Consider the following 23,533-nt stretch of genomic DNA (forward strand, 5'->3'; position numbering starts at 1 on the left):
AGGCTGGCGACTGATGCGCCATCTACTGGAGAGAGGGGAAAAAAAGACAATATAATAATAACAATAATCATTAAAAAAAAATAAAAAGGTACTTGATATTTACAGATTAGCAGTGAAAAATAAAAGGGGGAGGGGGTGAACGCAACAGTGGACTCTTGAAGATCAAGGTCCGACAACCATTGCACGACAGGAAATGAGGCTATTTGGGGAAGAGAGCGCCCTCACACACGTCAAATAACCAATCATGTCGTCTATTGTGTACACAAGGTGCTCTCTGCACCCGATGCCATACTTATAGATTACAACTGGACCCAAAGCAAGCTCCCTCCAGAAAATGAACACCCTTCAAGACCAACCTCCTCCTCGAGGATGTGCAACCAATTACCGTGAAACACTTCAGCTTACACAATGAATACATGAGCTTAAAACGAAGAAGCCCTTAAAAAAAAGCGAGGAAAAGAGAAAGAGTAAAGGCAGGGCTGCAGTGTGCTCCTTCTTTGTAATAAAAGTTTTAAAATCTTATCTAAAATGACACAAGACACAATCAGCAAATGGTCTGTCTGGTAACAACCAAGGATTGTTTGTTTAAAAAAAAAAAAAAAACTTAAGTGGGTGATGACTGCGTGGCGCCTTAGGTTACAAAGTGACAACAGACGCCCCCTAGTGGACAGAGAGGGTATTGCCCCATCAGAAACATCCAGTACATAACATTTTTTGGACGATTTTGGATGATTGTCAACACCAATCTGGACCACCCGTGGCTGCACATAAAAAAGGTAAATAAAATGAACATAAAAAATGAATTGGATAAAAATCTGAATCTCCCAGAACATTCCATGTAACCAGTGGGATCTTTTTTTTTACCCTAAGAGGACTTATAAAGTCAGTTAATACATAAAGCCTAAGAACAAGCTCCTCTAAAGGCTCACAGACATCATAATTCAGAGAGGGTGGGGGATATCAATGCATGAGTATGGAGGTTGTGTGTCTATAGTCTTTCTAACTTGGAGCCAGGAGGATGAAATAGTGAGAGGAAGAAGAGCAGCAGAGGAAGTGTGAATGAAGACAAAAAGAAAATGATGGCAGGGTGGTTGGTGGTAGTGGTAGTAGTGGTGGGGGTGGGGGTTTGGGGGGGTGTATGCGTGTGGTGTTGGCTGCTCAGGTACTGTTGCTGATGGATCCAGGCGCTGAGCTGGGCTGGGCGGTACTGTCCGACACGCTGCCATCTGCAGAGACAAAGGACTACACGTCACGGCACACTAAACATGAAGCAAAATGGTGTTACTGTTGGTAGAAGAATTTATTTAAATGTCACCTCACACATGCAGTGGGTTTGAGGAAGCATTACTTGATTATTATGATTAGAGCTGCAACAATTAATCGATGGTTAATCGATTACTCATTTAAATCAACAAATATGTTGGCAATTTTTGATTTGAATGTGTAATAATCCTCCGTTTTCAGCCTTTCAAATGTGAATATTTTTTAATTTCCTTGGTCATCCATGAAAGCAAGACCTATTAACTTTGTGTTTTAGCCAAAACAAGATATTCATACATATCAGCTTTGACTTCCAAGTGTTGCGGACCCAACCACTAAGTGTAGGTGTTTGCTTCATATTCATTTTGTCCATCTATGGCCTAACCGATTACTCCAGGAATTGAAACAACAAGCTTCAGATTGACTAAAGAAAATGATCATGAATGTGCTTTTGTGTACATTTATTGTTTTACTGAAGCAATTTGACAAACATTTTTTTTTTTTTTTTATCATTTAACATTTTAACAGAATATTCAAGCGGCAACCTGGTGTTTGCGCACTTATTTGCTCGGTCAGTTGAAATATTAATTTCTGAATACAGAGGAGGAAATTACAAGTGTTTTATAAATCCGATTCATTGATTAATCGTAAAAAAAATCGGCCAATTAATCGGTTATTAAAATAATCGTTAGTTGCAGCCCTAATTATTATTATTATTGTCGTTGTAAGAGTGAGCACTTTCAATGTCAAATCAAAGCATTTCTAGCATCTTACAAAATAAAAGGTTAAAAAAAATAAAAAAAAATATCAGAGCAATCCCTTGTTTATTGCAGTTAATTGGTTAGAGACGTACGTGAATTCCCATGAAGTAGGATTCAATATTATAAGGTCATATTTTCGTAACTGGAGCATAGACAACCTGTTCATGACTTTCTAAATAAATTTTTTTTACCATTATTAGAGCCCTCTGGACATGAAATAACATCCCTATAGTCACCTTTACCCTCATATTACCCAATATAGTAGATAGAATCAAAGAAAATAAGCCATTTAAGACATACGTAAGACTCGTCTGTGTTTCAATAAATGTATTCCGGATGTGCAGACAGGCAGTGACGCCAAGGATTCAGAGTTGAGTTTTAGCTGGAGTATGGCCACAACTGTAGCCCGTGCCATTTTTATGATGATGATTATTATTATGTTACTGTTATTATTATTATTGTGCCTGTTGTGGGATAAATAATTCTAAAATAATAAGTGTCGTTGGCAATCAAGTCTGCTGAGTGTTACTAGTGACACCTAGTGGCCAGTGTAGACTACAGTTCATCAACATCTTGTAGTGCCTTAAACTGTATTTTTATTTTAGTTCATTTACAACATATTTATGCTTGAAAATGCTTAATTTAGGGCAATAATATGTAAGATTTGCTTAGACATGCATTTTTTGGACTAATAATATTTTAACATTCTAAGCCCTTGAGTCACGTGTAAAAATGTTAGTGTATATTTTTGTGTGCTGCTGTGCATACCATGTGTAGCAGGCGTCGTCTGTGCACGGGCGTGAGGAGGAATGAGTGTTGAGTTCAACTGAGGCTGGATAGACAGCTCTGAGAATGTCAAGGCCATTAAATTGCATTATTATGTTGCATTGTTATTCTGGAACATAATGACGAGTTGGCTGAGGAAACTGACCGACGGGACTGAAGTTGAAGAGGAGCGGCAGTTCCCGCCCGCTGGGCAGGCGAGTGTTGGGCTGGCGCAGCTCGTCGAAGAAGGCGTGTGCGCAGGCCTCCAGCGGAGACAGACGGGTGACTGGCGTGTATTCCAGTAAGCGAGAGCAGAGAGCGATGGCCTCTGGTGGCGTGCGGGGTTTAAACACCTGGTTAAAGGCAAGAATATTGAACATTTTCAGGTCAAACAAGACTATGGAACATTTTTGACATTTCTCAGCATCAATCACAATGACGACACAGAAATGTGTGTGTACACTTTGGTGCTGGTCCAAATGATGCTTGCTCAGCATTAAAAGTGGAGGTCTGCTGCTCCACTGAGTGCCATTGTAGTTTCTTTAGTGAGATAAAATGGCCTGAAAGGGGATATTGATCTCACTTCTACCAGTCATTCAGCACTAATTACCTTTGTCCAAGGGTGAGCTTTAATCTGTGGGAACTTGAACTCTGTGTAGTTGGGGTTCATCTCTCGGATCTGCTCCCTTGTCGGTGTTCCAAGAACCTGACACAGGAGAGGTGGAAAACAATGGTTACAGATATGAATGAAAGCTATCATTAAAGATACATGACAATGTAAAAGCACCTTGATGATCTCTACTAGCTGGTCCACTCCGCTGTCCCCGGGGAAGATGGGCTGCCCCAGCAGCAGCTCTGCCAGCACGCAGCCGGCCGACCAGATGTCAATGTTGGACGTGTAGTCGGTGGCTCCGAAGATGAGCTCCGGGGCGCGGTAGTAGCGCGAGCAGATATAGGACACGTTGGGCTCCCCCCGAACCAACTGCTTCGCACTGGGGGACAACAGTGGACACCCAATTAATAACACTAACTTGCTTTATCAGCAAAAGCACAAAGCTAAAAGGTCAATGTTAGGTTGCCTGACCTTAGCATGTATTGACCTATTTGGATTGATTTTTAGCATATTTCATGAAAAATAACCGATCAAAGTGCCAACCCCGTCCTTCAATATTTCTGTATGTGGCCTTGGTTTAACCACCATCATGAGTGGTCAGCATCCAGCAGCATTATTTACCTCTGCATGTGCTTTAAAATGTTGCTTGCGGTACTCAGCTGATTGTGTAAAACTCATGCGTGTTACACTTGACCTACTGTTGTTTACGATGAACTCATTCGCTGTCAGAGCAGTTTGCTCCTTACCGCTGTTACAACATTGGTTCTGTTCCTGTGTTGCACAAAATACTCATGAATAAAACAACCGCGCAGTCAAAGAGAGATGTTTCCCTTTCCACTTTCTCATGCACTCCAAATCATTATAGTTCAAACATTAGGTTGTTATTTATAATTCATTTATAATTAATTTTCAACTTCGGTAAATAACAACCTCCAATTATCGCCTACCTCCAAAAAACATCCCACTTGCATTTCAAGTAAATAAATGACGCGGCTATAATATTACAGTATTGATGATGGTTTTTCCTACATATTTTTGTATTTTTTCAAACATAATTCAAGATTACAAAGTATATGCCATCAACACCCTAAATTTTATTTATAAATCATTTTAGGGATGCCCTATATATTTTTTCAAAACGATACCGATAACTTCCTGACCGATACCAATAACTTTTTATATCTATTATTTTTAAAATTTAGATTTAACTGTAGTTTGTGCACACCTTGCGGTAAGACTGACTCAAACAAAGTTGGATTTGACGCTGTACCTGTAGATATGGTCTTACCAAATATCATCAACATCACTCATATTAACAAACATTAAAAAAAAACAGCAGCAGCTTGGAAGTACAAACGGCCGATGGGGTCGGTGTCTTCCGCAATGGTGGAAGAACGCTGTGGCGATGGGAGCGAGCCACGGGCCTTTCTTTGCGGCTGACTATAGGGCAGCTTCATTGGCGGCGTGGGCTTTTTCATGGTCTTGCAGGGCGCCGTTGTGACGATGCTACAGTCTCGAGTGGCTGGTGGGGTTTGGTGTGTTCAGGGTTGATCGTTTTTTTTCTCCTGTTGTGAAGTGTTTGCAGAACGCTTGGTGCGACTAGCGGGCGAGGTGTCTGAGGCAGTGGGGGGATACTACACCATCGACTCCATGTTTGTTTACGTGTTTATAGCGTGTCACACGTAGAAGAAAAGCAGCGCTTGATTTGCTCAGCCTAACCCACCCACAGTAGCAAAATCTTGTCTCAGTGGAGCCTTTTTTTTTCTAATTACCGGTTATTTGAGCTATTGTTTAATGTTATTGGATTTATAAGTACCGTATGATGTCATAATTCCTCATGTGTGTCGGGTATGTATCACACACCCCTAATAATTTTAATCCCCAGTACTGTATTGCAATATTTACAGCATTAACGTTTGATGTTGTCAGACCTTCCTGTATGATTTCTTTAGCTGCCCATTTACAGGACAAACGAGTTGTGACTTATTTGCCACGCTGGTGCCACACTTTTTATTTATACCAACAAAGTGTTGGAAATAGCATTTGTGAGGTTAGTAGTGTTTCTAATGTACACAAAGGGGAAATGGACTGCACAGCATTGGAAGAAATGATGGTGTGTATTTTTGTGGTACTAACCTGCCAAAGTCACAGAGTTTGAGGATGGCTGTCTCTGGGTCCACCAAAAGGTTTTGGGGCTTAATGTCTCTGTGACATACGCCCTGGGAATGGATATACGCCAGGCTCCTGAACAGCTGGTACATGTACACCTGATGACGAATACAAGAAGACAAATGTACGTGACCTTAGAACTTAAGCTTCCAACCAAGGCTGTGGGTGGTGGTGATGAATTGTCATTCAACTGTTGACTCATACTTTCCAAAAATTGACCACTCCCTTTTTCTAAAATGCATGAGTAGGCACTTGTTTAATCACCATTACTAGCCTGATGCAGCGATTGTGGGCCATGTACAGATCACAACATTATTATAAGCTAAAAGAAAAACAAGTGGACAAGGAGAGCGGTAGAAGACCTCAGACATGCTGTGATGGAAATGTAACCCTGGAGGTAGAAGAAGAAAAAGAGGAGGCTGCATAGTAGAGTGAGTAAGATGTGTGTGTTTGTGTCTCAAAGCCTCGAGGGAACCTCAGGCTGAGAGAGTGAAGTGGGCCATGAAACACTTGGAATGTTCTCCCTGCTGCTGCTGCTGCTGCTACACACACAATAAATGCCCTTTAGAAACCAACCAGCTTTATGACAGGGCGCTAAGTGGCTTTCTTTCCTGCTTCCTACTTCTATAATCCTTAAAAACAGCCACTGTTCATTACCTAAAGCTAAAGACACTGTAAAAAGTTGTAGCCTGTTTTATTACACTTAGCAGACTTTAAGTGAAATACTCATTCACGACGAAAAGCTAGCAGGACTGAAATGTGTTGAATATGGCCTAACAAGCATGGACTTACCTTTACATAAATGATAGGGATGGTGGTCTTGGCCTTGTTGAAGTGCCGGGCCACCCTGTATACCGTCTCAGGGACAAAGTCGAGCACCAGATTCAGATAGACTTCATCTTTCTGCACAGGAACACACAAACTGAATGTCTTACACAACTTATATAGACAGGATTCTATTAAATACTAATATCTATAACTTTAACTCTGCAGGTGCACCTCGTAAAGTGTCAGGTGTATGCATCGTACATTACCACAAATGTTGTCATTATAGCCGGGGCATTTATTTATCTAAATCGCAAACAGGACAGGGTGTTAACTGGAAGCGAGAGATAATTGGAGACAGGCTGTTATTTCCCAAATGTGAAATGTGCATTTGATTTGGAGTGTATGAAAAGTGGAAAGTAAAGCGTAGCTCTCTTTGACCACATGGTAATTTATGTTACAAGTATATTGCACAACACGGCAGCAACAGAACCAGTGTTGCAATAGCGGTGAAGCGCTAACTGCTGAGCCAGCGTTGCTACTGCTAATGAGTTCAGTGCAAACAACAGTATGACAAGTGTAACACGCATGAGTTTCAACAGCTGAGTAGTTTTATGCAGAGGTAGATAAAGCTGCTGACCACTCATGACACTTCAAATGCTGCAGTTACAAAAAATCTACACTAGGAGGTTGCCTACAGCCACAGCTGTTAATGCCAATGTTTTTTTCATCCAGCACTAAATATAGAGGCACTGGCAATTGATTGATATTTGTATTGAGAACATGATGGCACACACATACCTTCTCACCACTGGAGTAGAAGAAGTAACGTAGCCTCACAATGTTGCAGTGGTCCAACTTGCGCATAATTTGCAGCTCTCTATTCTACAAGGAAGAAAACAGCAAAACTGTGAGAAGGCAGAGTGTGAATTCTTTATTTCATATATCGATAAATAAGCAAGGCTTAGTGGCATATTCAACAAAGTCATTCAACAAAGTCGGTAGGAACTAAATCCCTTCAACTCACTTTAAACCTTTTGTCTTGCAGAACTTTCTTGATGGCCACCATCTCCTGGCTGTCGATGAGGCGAGCTTGGTAGACCACTCCAAAGGAGCCATTTCCTATTACTTTAATGTCCGTGTAGGACACTTCCTGTGGGCGGTCAGGGCCTTGGCCGGGCGTGGCCACCACTGTGGTCACTTTGCCACTGTCACCTGTGAGTACAGGCCAGATATAGACAGTCAGTGTTTTATTTAAAAATAAAAGAAATGTTCTATTAACACATACATACATTAATTCATGCCTTGTTTACCTACACTTACATGAACCCCACACTAATAAAGTCTTCTTTCTATAAATGTCTGTCACCTATTTCAAAACAATTAACTCTGGGTGAGCATTTTGCTTTGTCTTCGTCTTTTGTGTGACCTTTAAACCAAGAAAAGGAGCTGTCAAGAAGGAGTGTGCAGAGAAGACACGGGAAGTTAGAAACTTGGTAGGACTTGCAAGGACTCCAGATAGATTTTGATGTTTAACTATTAACAGTGGTTTACTTCTTTTTACACTTGTGTAATTAAAAAATGTAAATTCAAATGTGGGCCGCTTAAATCATCTTTGTGACACAACTCATCTTTGCAGTCAGGCCTTGTCATTTAGTTTTATTGTTTTTACATTTTCCTAACTGGTTTATTTATTTTTTGCACTAGTATGACTTAATGTGAAAAGCATGTTGAAGTACAGCTAATAAAATAAAAATAAATCTTTTTGCACATGTATGACAGGTAAGCATATTGCAACATTACTTAAAAACACAGTCTGTAGTTAATTCTTTTCTTATTTTAACACTGGTATGACATTTCTTAAAACACAGCCCGGACAGCAAATTTACTTATTTTTAGACTTGTATGACAGTAAGCATGTCAAACGGTTACTTAAAACATAGCCTGTACGATTAATACACTTACTTTTGCACTTGTAGGATGGGTAAGAATGTTAAAATGTTGCTTAAAACACAGCCTGTACAGTGATTACACTTCTATTGTATGACAAGTAAGAATGCTAAAATGTTACTTAAAACACAACCTGTAGTTAATACACTTCTTTTAACACTCGTATGACAGTAAAGCATGCTAAAACCTTTCTTAAAACACAGCCTGGACAATGAATGTACTTATTTTTACACTTGTATGACAGGTAAGTAGGTATGTTAAACGGTTAAGTCTAGGTTGTTCTTTTTCCCCGTGGAGAACATACACTGTGTGTACAATAATTAGTCAAGTCAGTATTTTGACCATATTCTCATTTTTATGCATATTTTCCAACCCCAAGCTGAATATACTTGAATGCCTATTGGGTTCAAGCATACCAGGTGATGTGCATGCGTGTACTAAGGGAGGGTGTGGCCTTAGGAGATTAACACCCTTTATTAGGTGGGCACAACTATGAGGCGGCTTCTTTTCCTCAGGCAAAACGGGCCAGAAAAGAAGTCAGGAACTGAAAAACATTTTTCATATGGATGCAGCACTCTTGAAATTGCCAAGATATTAGGACGTGACCACAGAACCATTAAATGTGTTGTTGCAAGTGCACAAAAGGGCCGCAAGAAACGTGTCCCGAGAAAAACATGCGCAAATTGCCTAATAATTGTGAATGCAGTGTAGTTGTGGTGACCATGAAAGAGTAAGATCTCGACACGCATGAAGGACGTACGAAATATGTGAAAGTGTGTTGGCCGCGCTATTACGTATGTGGGGTGCACGCGTGGCACATGACAGACATAGGAGTCCGCAAGTGCGACGTCCAAACCTGACACCAACAAAACGCACTAAAAGACACATGTTGGCCATGCAGACAATGCACAAAGCCGCACAAAGGGCGTAAGTTTGTCTTGCAACCTGAAAAAAAATGTAAGTGCCTGTAGAGTTTGTTTGACATGACAAAGCAGCTCTGCTGTCTGTCTGTGGCCAGTCTTCAGCTCAAAAATCAGCATGTCACGAGCGCCCTGCATGTATTTCGTGCACCGGTTGTAAAAGCCCGTACGACCGGTTGTGACCTAGGCTTTACTTAAAACACAAACTGTTGGTTAATACACTCATTTTTACACTTATACAATGATAGGTAAGAATGCTAAAATGACACTTAAAATGCTATTTAAAACAACGCCCTTATCCTTTAGAGGTCACATAGATTGGCTATTGCACCAAGCACTCAGACTAGAGTTGTCCTATCTAGTATGGTATGTGTCCCACTTAGTGTTTGAGCATGAACTGATGAAGCCTGCTTGGATGAGAGGTGAAATGTCTTCTAAGACAACCTGAACAGTCCAGGTGCGATCGACTGAATGCCCCGAGAAAGCCTGTAGAGTTTAATAACCAATTTTTTTTCCATTTTCATGACAGATAAGCATGTTAAAGCGTTACTAAAAACAGTTACTAAAAATGATGTGTACAGTGAATACACAATATACAATAATTCTTGCACTTTGAATCACAGTTAAAAAATGAAATGCTAATTAAAACACTTTCTTTGTTTTCCTATAGCGACAGTTTGACCTTGGAGCAGATCATCTCCATTATGTCTTCTGGGGAGAAAAAAAAGAGTCAGTCAGGAATACAAGGTGTGTGTCTAAAAAACTAGTCAAACAGTGTCACTGTCAGGGCTGATGTTTGACACGGCGGAAAAACGAGCCTCCCCAGATCAAACACTAACTGACAGGGCTGGTAGGTGGGGAAGGGGGGTAACAGTGTCGCCATTTTTTTTTTTTTTTTTTACATGGTGCATGTGCCCGTTCGGAGAGAGCGATTTGATGAATCAACACCAGAAGCAATGACATTGGGAAGGATAGAAGAGCACACAGATAGAGAGATAGAGGGACAGAGAGAGAAGGAGAGGCCCGTCCCCAAAGCGCTTGTCAGAGCCTGTGATGAAATTGTGTGGACAGCAGCACACCCAGAAGTGCTACCATATCCTGGGCTTGTTCACTTCTTTGCCTGTCTCAACAGGACCCCCCTCTGGATCACTGCCACGTCTCCTTGACTCAAAATAGGAGGAAGACGGTGCATCATTTCGCTCTTTTGACAGACAGCGCCACGTCTTCATCATTCATGTAATTTTGCGCAATACACATACAGCTGAGATAATGTTTGCTAAATAACTGAACAATATATCCTTTCCTGCTTTTTTGATAAGTACACTAACTCTCTTTCCATTATGTTTACATTTAGCAGTCATCATAACATAACTAGATGAATATCCTAGATAACACCATGTCTGCAGGAAATATTTCACACTAGACTGCTGCATAGAATATACTTCTAAGACCACTAAAATCTAAAATAATCAATAAGGACGCACATTTTGTAAACCGACCAAATGTTAGACATTTTGATTGAAGACTAGAGTAAACCTTACCTAACCAGAAGAGCAACTGTATGAGAAGTACAGTGCAAGTGTACAGATATTGAGATTTTTCATATCTTCAGGATATGTAACAGCATATTTACATGTGATTAGGTGGCATGGTATAACTGGTTATACAAATGTTAGAAGTTCAGGCAAGACAAGTCAGTGAAGTGGCGCGTACAAGAAATACTGTGTCTTAAGGGGAAAGTTCTGATTTTTTTACATAAAGTTGTACGACATCCCCATCGGCAGTGGACTATAACAGTAGTGACTTACCTCCCCTTTTGGTCCCGCGAGTCCAGTTCTGGTTGGATTTCCGCGACGACGATCGTACTTCTGCTTAGTTGCTGGGTCATTTAAGCAAAGAGTTTGGCTTCCCAAAACAATATGCGTTCAAAAGCGTAGTACATTTGCATCATAGAATTGCTTCCTCAAAAAAAAATAAATAAATAAATAAATAAAAACCAGACCTGACAAATCGCTACGCTCCTCGTCACAAACTGGACTTGCGGGACCAAATGGGGGGGGGGGTTGTTGATATAGTCCACTGCTGATGGAGATGTCATACAGCTTCATGTTCCCTTTAACTAGGGGTGCACCCATTTACATTTTTTCACGTGTGATCCGATCCCGATACCTGCATGCGGATATCTGTCGATACCAATGAAATTCTGACACCAGAGCTCTCTTTGCTGTAATGTGCAAACACTCCAAAAGAATATCAGCAAATGTAGCTGTTTCGACACTAGCATAGCACATAACATCGGGGTCGCTTGATTATCATTACAGTGGAACCTCGGTTAACTTGTTTTTTGGTTAAGGTCGAAAATGTAACCTCTGTTTGCACGCATTCTCCAGTTAGCGTACAATATGCCATGCGTCTTGTCGTTGTTAATACACTGCGTGAGTCCATCGGTATTTTTTTTTTTTTTTTTCTAAATCAGAAAATGTCCTTCCTTGTTAGTATCCTTTTAGCTAGCGAACAAAATGGCAACCAGAACCGGAAGTTATGTCGCCCGTCTATGATGTCATCAGTGGGTGACTCTCAAAAATGTTTTTATAGTTTTATAATTGTTTTGCATGCATAAAACACTTCTAAATGCATTAGCCTATACCAGCTAACTTTGGGCGAGAGGCAAGGCACACCCTGGACTGGTCACCAGCCAATTGTAGGGCACATATAGACAACCAATCATTCACACTAACATGCGTACTTGTGGACAATTTATGGTCTCCAATTAACCTAACATGCATATTTTTGGAATGTGCGAGGAAGTCGCAGTACCCGGAGAAAACCCAGGCACGGGGAGAACATGCAAACTCCACACAGAGATGCTGAAATGGAGATACGAACCCAGATCTTCCAAATCATACGACTGTGTGTAACCACGAGGCCACTGTGCGGCCCCAAATGGTGACTATTAAAATAGCTACATATATGTGCAACTACCTCTAAACTTGCCCAAAAACCCTGAGGTGGAACTTCCGCAACTTCACACAGATATACCTAAAAACACGAACTCCCACTGCGCCTGTGCCTTTTATACAGAACCCAACAAAGTGGGATATTGTCGGAACAGTGTGCACTTTCACCCAGTGGCACGCCATCCCACAGATGTATAATTAGTCAGCTGTCTGGCGTGACGCATAAAATACTTGTCAGACAGCGACAATTCGTTTCAACACAACAGGTCGGGAGACACAAGTGTTGAGTGAATACCCTTACATGCAGATAGCATCCCGCCTCTGTTACAGCTACACACTACCTCAGCAGCCAGAAAATTGCAGGGTGGGCTACCTGTCTACTTAAAAATTGCACAGACATGGGAAAAGCAGTTTTCATAGGCTGTGTAAAAAGAGCAAATTCAACAAAAGCACACGTATTGGCAACAACAAAGTGTGAAGATAACCATAGAACCATACAGCATTTTGACGTAGGAAAGGGGTACACACGTCTCTGTCCTGGCAACAACACACATCCTGGGCATACTAACAATCGTCCCCCTGCACATTTGTTGTATGTGATGGTGACAGTTTGACCCTTGAACACATTAGTTCACTTTCCATTACTTCCTATGGCAGCAATTGTGTGAAACTGGGCCTGTACTGTAGCCTGCCCGTGTTTGATTGTGTTAAGACTGTTAAAGGCTCCGCTATTATCACTTTCACACAAGGTGTCTCAAAGAGAGAACGGTCTTTAAACGTGGAGGAGCTGTGTCATTGCTGCTACGTAAATAATGAAAGCAACAGAAAGAGTCTGTTTTGAATTCATCGAGGGGGAAGGGAACACCGACCTCCATCACTGCAGCACACCAAAACAGGTTATCTTAGAGCTTAGTTTTAAACAGCAAAGATGAGCAATTATTAATTGATTAGTGTCTGTGCAGCCTCTGTTGTTCATATCCTCTGTTGAAAATAGGTTGCATTTATATGTAAAATAAGCATAGAGCAGTTGGATAAGCTATTGTATTACAAGTGGGTGCTGTCGTAATTGAACGTATGCAAAATTAAATTAAAAGAGGTATTCCGCTGTAAACCTGGGAGTTTGGGTAACTCTTAGGCGTCTGCAATATGAGCCATTGCCACTTACAAATAACCCACCGTTTTAAAGCTAATACACGGTTCATGATAAATGTGGTAACCCATTCTGTGATACACTGAATTGGGCAATTTATATTACAGAAGTATAAAATGAATCTGTTTCATAGCGACAAAAAGAGGCGCTAGCTTCCACCAAATTTTCACTCAGATGCTACTGCTAATGTTAGCGCTTAGCATGGGGTGACGTTAACGGGGCAGTAATCGAATTTTAATAACGAACAAATGTTTGTCACCAAGTAGAATGTTGTCAGTCTTGTAACTGGTAATAAAAATGGAATTTACATGTAAATCACATCATAAAGAGGTTATTAATTGGGGAAAAATACGGCTAACGCTAGCCTAACTTAGCTCACAGCCTGCTATAGCTAAGATTAGCCCAGCGACCGTGATCGACATTATTTTAACAAACACGTCACCTAAATTAAACCCACAATGTGTGTTGTTTGTAAAGAATCGTCAAAAGCGCCGAGTTGTAATGTGGTTAGCAAACAACTCACGGGGTAGCTTTAAATTCCCGAAGCTCGTCGAGCTGCTTCCACTGGCTTGCGAAGCCCCAGCCTTTCCCGTCGAGCTTCCGCCGGCGACTGCTGATCCGGCGCCGGCTACAGCGGATCCGGGAGCTCCGGGAGGCTCAGCAAATGAGCTGGTCCTGGGCCGCCCGCTGCCGCTCATATTTTTGTGAACTAAAGCCAGGATTAACGGTGAACGTTATTGACAGCCAAGCAAATGTAGACAAGTTAGATGTAGAAGAGTGTTTTCAAAATAAATAAATAAACAACTACACTTACAGCGTTCTATACAGGTTGCCCGTCTCCCCCTTTCTTCCTCTGTAGAACGATGATGGTGGGGGACTGGGGAGTTGACGCACGATGACGTCACACTCGCATGGGTTGATGGTAAATAGAGTTCCTAGACAGTATTGAGTGTTCAGTGTCGATTTCTTTTTGTTGTTGTTCTTCTTCTTCTTTGTCGTTTAACGGCGAGTGTTGATTGCCGTTGCTTTGTAAACAATTTATTGCTGTAAATACAGGATGACAAAAAAGTGTTCCAATACATATTTTTGGTGAGGGAAAATGTTTTTTATGTTTACTGTATTTTTGTTGTTGTTTCTTTACACAATTTGAGTTCATTTTACTGCATTCAAGTTCAATCTGCATTTACTATTCTCAGTGACAGTTTGCATTTTTCTATTGCCCAATGATGACGCCCAGTTTATTGTGTATCATGTACTGTTCTGTAATATGGTAGTTTTGGCAGCTGTCTGTCAGTTAGCATCGTCTTGAGGTCACCAGCGTTAAATTAAACAAACTGCATTTTCTCTTTTCAAATAGGAAATTACAATGCAAAATACATATTTTGACTATTTGACAAAACGGCGGAATCCCTCAACGGTATATATTTTTAAATGGCCCAAATTTAAATGACCAAATTTCTCTTGGAGATCAATAAAGTATCTATCTAGCATATCAGTGGGTTACAACTACAACATCCATGAAGCATAGCGCATTATGATTGACAAGGAAGCTGTCCAATCATGACTTTTAGGTTTGAGCACTACCGCATTAGGCGGGGCTTTGCGTCACGAAAATGGAGGAAAACGGCGGGTTCAAGTCTGACTACACGCCTTGAATCACCATTCCAATCGAATATCATTCACATATATTACTCCCATGCCGGACACGACGACGGAGGACTCTTGGTCGAACGTGTGGACATGTGAGTGACGCGCCGTGATGTCACCGTCCGACGACAGTAAATGACAGGTAAGGATAAAAAAGGAAGGGCCTGCCGCCATTGCAGCCGGAGAGCTTCGGTGAAAAGTGGCTAGCGCCGCCTGACGGACCGCCCAACGAACCTGGAGCCGCTGTCAGGAAATCGCGGTGCCGAGAAACAGGTCTGCGTTGTCCTGGGGAGCGCCTCCAACTGCCGTGTAGACGCCATCACAGCACATTTTAATGAATTAAGATTATAGAGAAGCACGTTGAATTTAGCATGCTAGCAAGTGTCGAGGTTGTGTCGAGGCTAACAGCAGACAGGGCCATGCTGTTTGCTAACTGCTAGGTCGATTCATATTTACATGAAAATCATTAAATTTAGCCCATATAATAAACAGTGATATGTCAATATGAATTATTTGACAAATATATAAAAGTCACAAGCGACCTGTAACATGGTCAAATGAATTAAAGTGTTCCTTCTGTATGTGTTGTTTACAGGGTTGCTCAGTCATCCAAAATAAGACACAGTGACATGATGGAGGCTGAACGCGTCTATGTGGAGGCTGAACAGCCAGACGAGGTCTACATGGAACACCAGTACATGTGCAGCGAGTGCCATCAGCTGTTCAACACCCTGGAGGACGTGCTGGTCCATCAGCAGATTCACACTAGTCAAGAAGGCGAAGGAGAGACCGGCGAGACGGACCAAGTCCAGCAGTACCAGTGTCTGGAGTGTGGGACCATCCTCTTCAACTCAGAGGAGCTGCTTCTTCACCAGGAAATGCATATGAGGGAGGCTGAGCAACAAGGTAAGACATTCTGGGACTAGTGTCTCTGTGCTTCATTTTTTTGGCAGTATGGGGATTTTGCAGCGTTTTCACACCAGAAGACCCTTTTTAAACCAAAGTCAGGATGATACCATCTTCCAAGTTCATCACTACCAAATTTAAACAGTCCAGAAATTCTAAATCAAAAGGTCTGCACTGGAAAAGTAAGATGACGTCTGAGGGACACATTGAGGAATAAATAAATTACAAGGAAAGGAAAAAAGTAATCATTCTAATAAGTTATGAGGTGGAGAAAAAGAAAAATGACAAAAGGTTAGAATTTTTAAAAATATTATTCAGAAAATATTCTTTTATGCAACAACCTGTCATACAAATGACAGCCGCCAATCCGTTTCGAGCCGTCAATACGCGCTGTGACGCATGGCGCTTCTAATGTTATTGGTCACGTGGTATTTGCAGAATAATATTGTCATATTTAGTGGGGAAAAATGGGAATGAACATAATACAAAATGCATATTGATAACATCGCTAGCACATTATCATCAGTATTACAATTTGAAGGAGCAATTTTATCTCACAACCTTCTGTGTGATTATTCCTCAGAGCTCAATGAGGCTCTGGTGCCTGAAGATTCTGGTTCTCAGATTCCCAGACCAGTCCAGTACCAGTGTCTTGACTGTTTGGCCCTGTTTGACTCACCTGATACTTGGCTGGAGCACCGCAGAAGCCACAGCACGAGCACCACACACAGCCACATGGAGACCATGGTAAGGGACACAGATGTCCTTCATGAACTATGACTGTTAGAATTGCTAAGTAGTAGCCTGTAGTTTTTTTTCCATGCATGTGAGGTCCAATACAAAGGCTGTATGACTGACAATCACAGAGGTATTAATTGCATGTAATTCCTGCCCTGGCAACAGGAGTACATGCTCCAACCAGACGGGACCGTAGCTCCTGTCAACAACATGCAGAACTTCGTGCTGAGTGAGCGTCAGGCTGGGGAGATCTTGGCACAGGTGCTTGAAATGAAACGTGTACATCCCTAATTAGACAAGAAAGGTTTGTCCATTTTACTTTGCTTTGTGGCTCTTTCAGGTGTTTGCACAGCAGCAACAGAAGAAAGGCTACTCTCAGGTCTCCAAATCTGGCTCACGCTCCTCTCTGCTGCCTCCAGTGACGCCCACCCCGGGCTTGGCAGCTATGCAACTTCAGATTCTGACTGCTCAAGCTTTGGCTGACAGCTCCGGCTTGCTCGGTCAGAGAAAGCGCAGCGCCCGCAGAGTGGAACTGAGTTTGGCTCCCAGCGGCCGCAGTGACACCCAGCGGCAGGCGGCTGAGATGGTCGTCATCCACCCGTATGAATGCTCCGAATGCTCCCTTCTCTTCCAGACCCCGGAGGACCTTCTACAACACCAGGAGGCGCACTTCCTGGGTCAGGACAAAGAGAGTGCAGAGGCAGGGCTCATGAGCGGCTTTGAGGAAGCAGACAAGACCGCCGACAGCTTGACAATAACACAACCAATAGTGGAGAAGAAAGGGGCAGTGTGGTCCAAGCCACAGAAATGCACAATGTGTGACCGCACATTCAACTCTGCCAACCGTCTGAGCGCCCACCAACGTGTGCACGAGGTGGGTACTCACGAATGCAGCGAATGCGGCAAGGTCTTCAAGAAGGAGGCATCACTGCAGGCACACATGCGCACTCACTCAGGCGTGGCCAGGTATCTGTGCGTGGACTGCGGCCATGGCTTTACCACAGAGATGACCCTGATCATGCACAGGTGAGCACTGTGAGTGGGACCACTATTTGGTGGCGACCCAACCTGTTCCTGCGTGCTTCATCTTTCCTTTCATCTTGCAGGAAGTCGCACACTGCAGATCCCTTTCACAAATGTCAGTTCTGCAACAAAACCTTCCCGAACATGACCAAATACCTCTACCATCGGCGAACACACCTCAGCCTTGACGCCTCTGGCGTGCTGACCCCCAATGCTACCACCAGGGTACTCCAAATCCTAATTTTTAACGGTCCGACCTGTAAGCGGTGTCTCATTAGGACTCAGCTGTTGTCTTGTCTCTCCAGGTGGATGCTGCTCCACGTCGAGCCTCTCTGTCTACTCTGGCCATCCTGCAGAGAGTGAGGGAGAAGAAGAACGCTCACCTGATAGCCCCCCTCACAGAGGAGGAGATGGAGAAGATGGACCAGGATCCCGCGGGGGTCTCTCAGAGCAGAAGTAAGGTGGCCAAGCAAGCAGAGAAGATGATTGAGGATGCAGTAGTGGCAGCAGCTGAAGAAGGTTCAGCTCCCAAACCTCCTGAGGAAGTTGCATCCAGCTCAGCAGGAAGTGATCAGGCTGAATTGTCATATAAACAACCATTCACTTGTCAGACCTGCTCCAAAACGTTCCTCTCGCAGCTGCAGCTCATCCATCACCGTCGCACAGCACATGCCCCCGAACGCAGATTCTTGTGCGGCATCTGCGGTAAGTCTTTCAAGAAGCAGATCCACGTGCGCAATCATATCCGCACACACACAGGCGAGCGGCCGTTCCAGTGCGCCGACTGCGGCAAGACCTTCTCGTCCCTCGCCAATCTCACGCGACACAACCTCATCCACACTGGCCTGAGGCCTTACCGGTGCAACTGGTGCCACCGCTCCTTCTCACAGTCATCTAACCTACACCAGCACAGCCTGCTCCACTTTGGGGGGGCCGGGCTGAACTGCCCCGACTGTCCCGCCACCTTCCGCTGGGCCAAAAAGCTAGCAGCACATCGTTTTATGCATCACCCGGGATCTCCAGCCCCCTTCCCGTGTCCTCACTGCGATGACGGCTTCCTAACGAAGAGGCAACGGGACAGCCACTGTTTAGAGCAGCACGCCGTCCTGCCCCTAGGTGGACATACCGGAGTGGTGGGCGCCTCCTGCAGCCAACAAGACGTCAAATCAGAGGCGTCCACCTCAACAGCATACAGCGGCAAATTAGAAGATTCTAGTAGTGTTACACAAGGAGGCCTGGACTGCAATATCTGCGGCAAGAAGCTCAACTCTGCCACCAACCTGCGACTTCACAAACTAAGCCACTTTGGTGCTGGGCGGCCACGCGGCGCCTTGGGGAAGCGGGCCAAAGCCCACCAGTGCCTTGTCTGTGGCAAATTCTTTGCGTCCACCTCCAGCGTAGCGCTGCACCAGAGGGTCCACACTGGCGAGCGCCCTTTCCCTTGCCAGGAGTGCGGCAAGCGCTTTCGCCAGAACACACACTTGCGTGAGCATCTGCGCACACACTCCGGGGAGCGGCCATTCAGCTGCGAGGAGTGCGGGAAGGGCTTCATCCAGAGCATGCATCTGGCCGAGCACCGCCGCACACACACGGGCGAGCGGCCGCACATTTGTCCCCAGTGCGGCAAGGCCTTCAAGACCTTCTCCAACCTGAGGAACCACAAGAAGACGCACAGCAGGCAACAGAGGTTGGACAAGGAGGCCGCCGCCCAAGGTGCTGTGGCAACAACCAGCTCGACTGTGACTGTGGTGGAGGGTTCTGCAGTGGAACTAGCCAAGGGGCAGCCTCACCTCATCCAAATTCATTCATCTGATGGTCAAAAGGTCAGTGTATTTGTTAAAAGGAAATGATCCAAAGCATACCACGTCGGTGTGAATTAAACGTGTCCATCACTGTCACAGGGCACCCCGACTATCATGTGCAACGAGTTTGGGGAGACCATCGCCATCATTGAGAGCAGTGAGGGTGGGGCACTGCCTCTTGAGCAGGCCCTGGAGATCTTTCACACTGCGTTGGAGAACGGTCTCGCCGTGGAAGGAATGCAGCTGCTCTGAGGACAAATAGCTGTCAACCCCAAAAAAACAAACATAATAAATGCGTACAAATGACTGATTAGTAGCAGATTATGTTTTTTGTTGTACGTCACATATCGAGGACAATGTATTTTAAATGTAAAAATAAGTGCTTTTAAAATGGTTGAGCTTCTGTATAAATGAGTTGTACCTCAATACCTTTTTTAATGATTATTTTTATTTTATATTTCTGTGAACCGGATGTGACAGCTGCCACCAAAATGTGTTAACTAACTCAAATGTTTTTGGTTTGCATCACCACCATCGTTCACCACCTTGTCCACCTAATTGCTTTTTTATTGGCATACTGAAAGTTACAGATACAAAAAAAATGTTTTTGTCTCTTGGATACTGGAACAGCAAAAACAAGAAGTAAAACACAAAAACATTTAAAAGCCATATAAGTGTGTGTGTTTTTTTTTTTGTTTTACCTTTTAAGGAATGGGCACCATTTAACAGTTCAATGTGTCCATAAAGATAACAGTATTTATCCAAGACGTGATCAGTGATTTTGATTGCGGTTGCGTGTAGGAGCTCTAAGACGAGCAATAAAGTGACAAAAGGGAAGAAAGAGGTACTTGTCTAAAAATACTTATGAAATGAAAAACAATGCCTGGTTTGTTAAAAAGGTTGAGGGAAGACTGGAGCATGGAGGGGGTGTGCATGCGTGAGGCAGAGTCCTAAAAATGACAAGGCAAGACGAGACAGCGGATGCAATGACAGGAGGATTCATTAATAAAATTTCAAAAATAATAATCACAGGAACAAACCCACTAGAAGTCAAAATACTGAATAAAAATAAAAAACGTCAATCCCCCGCACCCCCACCCCAAAAAAGGATAATGGCCGATGACACACTAACCTCCTTCATGCTTAACTGACAAGAGGCACAGGAATGTTTGCTTCCTTTCTGACTGGTATGCGCAGGGGAATAGCGGGAATGATGGCACAGCCAGAAAAGTCAACTTTGCAGGCGCTCAGACCTCTCTGTAAAAGGTCTTTAGAATGAACATAAACGAACCACAACGCAGATGGTTGCAGGTCCATGGATGTAAAGTGTGAGGGCCCAGCCCCCGAGTGTATGCAAAAACTTCAGAGAAGCTTTCCTGTCTTTCTCATTCCAAACAAATGTCTTTTGAAAGCCGCTGGCTTTTCCACACTGATAAAATGTCTCTCCAAGGTGATCAATACAAAAGGTGTTTGCCACAGTTTCCACACCTTTTTTTTTTTTTTGGTATGAGGGTCTCACATCATCACAAAAAGAGCATCTCTCATGTCTTCTGGGGAAAGGAAAATAACTGAAACACATCCGCCATCCTCATCTCGAAGAGTCCTGCGAATCGCCGGGATCCTCCGGGCTCCCCTCACCCCCTTCCTCTTCCACGTCATCTTGCAAGTCCCCGCTCCCTCTCCCTCCATCCCCTGATTGGGCGCCAGAGGGTCCGGGCAGGGCGTCGGGGGGCACGGGTAGCCCTGAGGCGTCGGAGGGGGTGGCCGTCTGCATGATCTTCTGCCGAACCTCCCTGATCTTGAGCTGCAGGCACACCTTTGTGGGGAATATGTCGGAGTATCTCGTCTGGAAGGCTGCGGTGGCTTGAGCTGCAAGTGGGGACAGAGAATGAACGTGTACGTCCCGAGTGGGAATGTCCATTCGCTTGTCCTCATTAAGGTCAAGGGTGAGATGGAACACATCCCAGCTGACTGGTGACACAATGGTCACCAGTCAATCACAGGACACATATACTGTACCACTTTGTGGCCCCTAGTATGACCAAGTGTGATTTACCTGATGGAAAGAAGCCCTGCTGCTCCTGGAACAGTTGCATGACCAGCGCCCTCCTCTGGTCTAGCGTTCGACGCAGGGACGAATACGGCACTTTGTCAAACTCCAGCTCGGCCAGGATGTCCTCACCGTCTGTACCCGCCGCTCGTTCAAAGGTGAAAATGTCACCCTCGCACTTAGCGGCGCTTTTGGGCGTATTGGGCTCCGAGCTGCAGCTGGAACGCCGTCGACTCTTCCTCTTAGGGGACGCTTGGTCGTCAGTGGCAGAGTCCAAATCTGGACCAGAGGGGGAGTATGGAAAATGATGAAAGGTGATTTTAATGCACTATCTACTGGGAAAAAAATAGGTGGACCTAAATAATATTCCCGACTAGTTGCTAGCATACGTAAACATCCATCATATACCACTGTAACTAAAGCTCTAACGTTTAGGTTGTGAAAACATAATTGAAAATAATATCAAAGCTGATATGCCCATTGAAAGTATTATAGTTATGCAAAAGTGAATTTTTAATGATGTTTTTACAGTAATATGTGTCCCTAGAGCCTGTTTATGAATACCAAACATGAGAAAAATCTATCATCTCCCTCACTTATTTGCTCCACTTTTGAGAGAAGAGGCACTCAAATGCTCATTTTCCATGATGCCGTCAAGGAAAAACCTCATGGTACCTCCTCTGACCCACCCCATGTATACGCCCATCACTTCACAGAGGACAGCTTTGTAAAACAATTAAAATAAAAATACAGGTTTCACTTCATGTGGTAAAATAAAGCTCTGCCAACTATCCGCCAGTCAGCTAAACATGTGGGAGCTGTAAGTTAGCCCAATTTGTTTTTGTAACCTAGCATAATGTTGCTAAATGTTGTTCAAATGTGTTATAATGTTAGCAATGTAGCTCACATACTGTAGCTATGCTAACAGGTGAAAAATAGTAACATTTACAACGTTTATTTGTTGTGACTCAGACCTGTGGAGTTCTTCCTCTTGCGTCGATAGCTTCCCAAGATGGCACGCGGCGACGTGGCAAGGCTCTGAAGCGTGGGCGAAGGCAGCACCTCTTCCGGTCGAAACTCAGGCAGCTCTGCGAAGCGTTCCTCAAAGTAGACCTCTGACAGCACCCTTCCCGACCAGCAAACACAAAGACACACACACAAAAGTATATATGCACCTTCCGCCGTGGGAGTCCACTGCTCGTACACTACTAAAAACACTCACTTGTCCACAGAGTCAAAGGTCTTCTTCAGTGGTGGGGGACGGGCTTTGACCTTCTTTGGTGCAGGCCCGTCTTTGTCAGTGTGGGGGGGCGGCAGGGTGGGCTCTGTGGCAGATGGAGGTGGTAGAGGAGAGGAAGGGAGGGATTCCTTCCATCCAGCCTAAAGAAAAACACCCATGAAGACTTACTGTAAGTACAAGCTGGTTGTATACATAAAAGGCATCAATTCTCTCACCTCTCTGGAGGTCTCTGCTGTACTGGAGCCCTCTGGTGGCCTCTCAGAGGATGGCAGCTCTTCTGCTGAATGTGCAGCAGGAGACTCCATCTGTCCTGCTGGTTCGGTGTCGAAAGAGAAGTGGCTGTTCGATGCCGCCTCTCTTTCTCTTTCCCTTTCCCTTTCCCGCTCTCGCTCCCTTTCCCTTTCTCGTTCTTTTCCTCGACCCCCTCCCTCGTAGCTGCCCACTGGGATGCTGGCCAGTGTTGCCTTCACTTTCTGGGGGGGCCTGACAGGAAGTTGGCTGAGCTTGGGTGTGCCAGGCGTACTGCCTGAAAAAAAGAAAAAAAACCATCCAAATGAATTAGAATAAAACTATAGAAAATACTATAAGAAGGAACTGTCGAATCAATCGCAACTACCATAAATATGCCAAATAACACGTCTATTCAATTAACCAATTAGCCAAGTCTCCTTTAGTCGGGTATATGGTCTACAAAAGCAAAAAACCACCAGGGTCTGTACAAAAAGTTAAAAGTTATGAAATTCAACTCCACAAGATGGTAGTAGCTGCATTTGAAGTATCATAAGTGGTCAGCATCCAGCAGGTTTATCTACCTCTG

General features: G+C 43.8%; 3 protein-coding genes across 5 annotated transcripts in view; 1 reads left to right on the forward strand and 2 right to left on the reverse strand.

Moving 5' to 3' along the window:
* Positions 1-548: 548 nt before the first annotated feature.
* On the reverse strand, positions 549-14,234 carry gsk3ab (glycogen synthase kinase 3 alpha b). The gene is made up of 11 exons (XM_054782559.1): positions 14,125-14,234; positions 13,834-14,019; positions 7,361-7,548; positions 7,135-7,218; positions 6,361-6,471; positions 5,536-5,666; positions 3,574-3,778; positions 3,397-3,492; positions 2,953-3,139; positions 2,790-2,867; positions 549-1,226 (listed from the first exon to the last, which is right to left on the reverse strand). Exons 2-11 carry the CDS (start codon positions 14,006-14,008, stop codon positions 1,159-1,161), a joined length of 1,323 nt encoding a protein of 440 aa, XP_054638534.1. The 5' UTR covers positions 14,009-14,019; positions 14,125-14,234; the 3' UTR covers positions 549-1,158.
* Positions 14,235-14,917: 683 nt separating this feature from the next.
* Positions 14,918-20,089, forward strand: znf526 (zinc finger protein 526). Of its 2 annotated transcripts, none has more exons than XM_054781219.1 (8): positions 14,918-15,099; positions 15,553-15,863; positions 16,447-16,610; positions 16,767-16,862; positions 16,942-17,627; positions 17,708-17,849; positions 17,930-19,447; positions 19,526-20,089. In XM_054781219.1, exons 2-8 carry the CDS (start codon positions 15,587-15,589, stop codon positions 19,676-19,678), a joined length of 3,036 nt encoding a protein of 1,011 aa, XP_054637194.1. In that variant the 5' UTR covers positions 14,918-15,099; positions 15,553-15,586; the 3' UTR covers positions 19,679-20,089. The 2 variants fall into 2 exon arrangements, with proteins under 2 accessions (XP_054637194.1, XP_054637195.1); XM_054781220.1 differs by having other exon boundaries at positions 15,086-15,230.
* The window catches only part of cicb (capicua transcriptional repressor b), a 40,044-nt gene continuing 35,866 nt past the window's right edge, over positions 19,356-23,533 (reverse strand). The window contains exons 16-20 of one of the 2 annotated variants that reach the window (XM_054781218.1): positions 22,932-23,242; positions 22,699-22,856; positions 22,451-22,602; positions 21,483-21,755; positions 19,356-21,295 (exon numbers count right to left, since the gene is read on the reverse strand). In XM_054781218.1, the coding sequence (XP_054637193.1) occupies positions 21,015-21,295; positions 21,483-21,755; positions 22,451-22,602; positions 22,699-22,856; positions 22,932-23,242 (1,175 nt within the window). In that variant the 3' untranslated portion in view covers positions 19,356-21,014. Of the gene's footprint in view, positions 21,296-21,482; positions 21,756-22,450; positions 22,610-22,696; positions 22,857-22,931; positions 23,243-23,533 lie in introns of both variants that reach the window. The other variant, XM_054781217.1, reaches the window with a different exon arrangement.

The sequence above is a fragment of the Dunckerocampus dactyliophorus genome, chromosome 7 (assembly GCF_027744805.1).
Source record: "Dunckerocampus dactyliophorus isolate RoL2022-P2 chromosome 7, RoL_Ddac_1.1, whole genome shotgun sequence".
NCBI lineage: Eukaryota > Metazoa > Chordata > Actinopteri > Syngnathiformes > Syngnathidae > Dunckerocampus > Dunckerocampus dactyliophorus.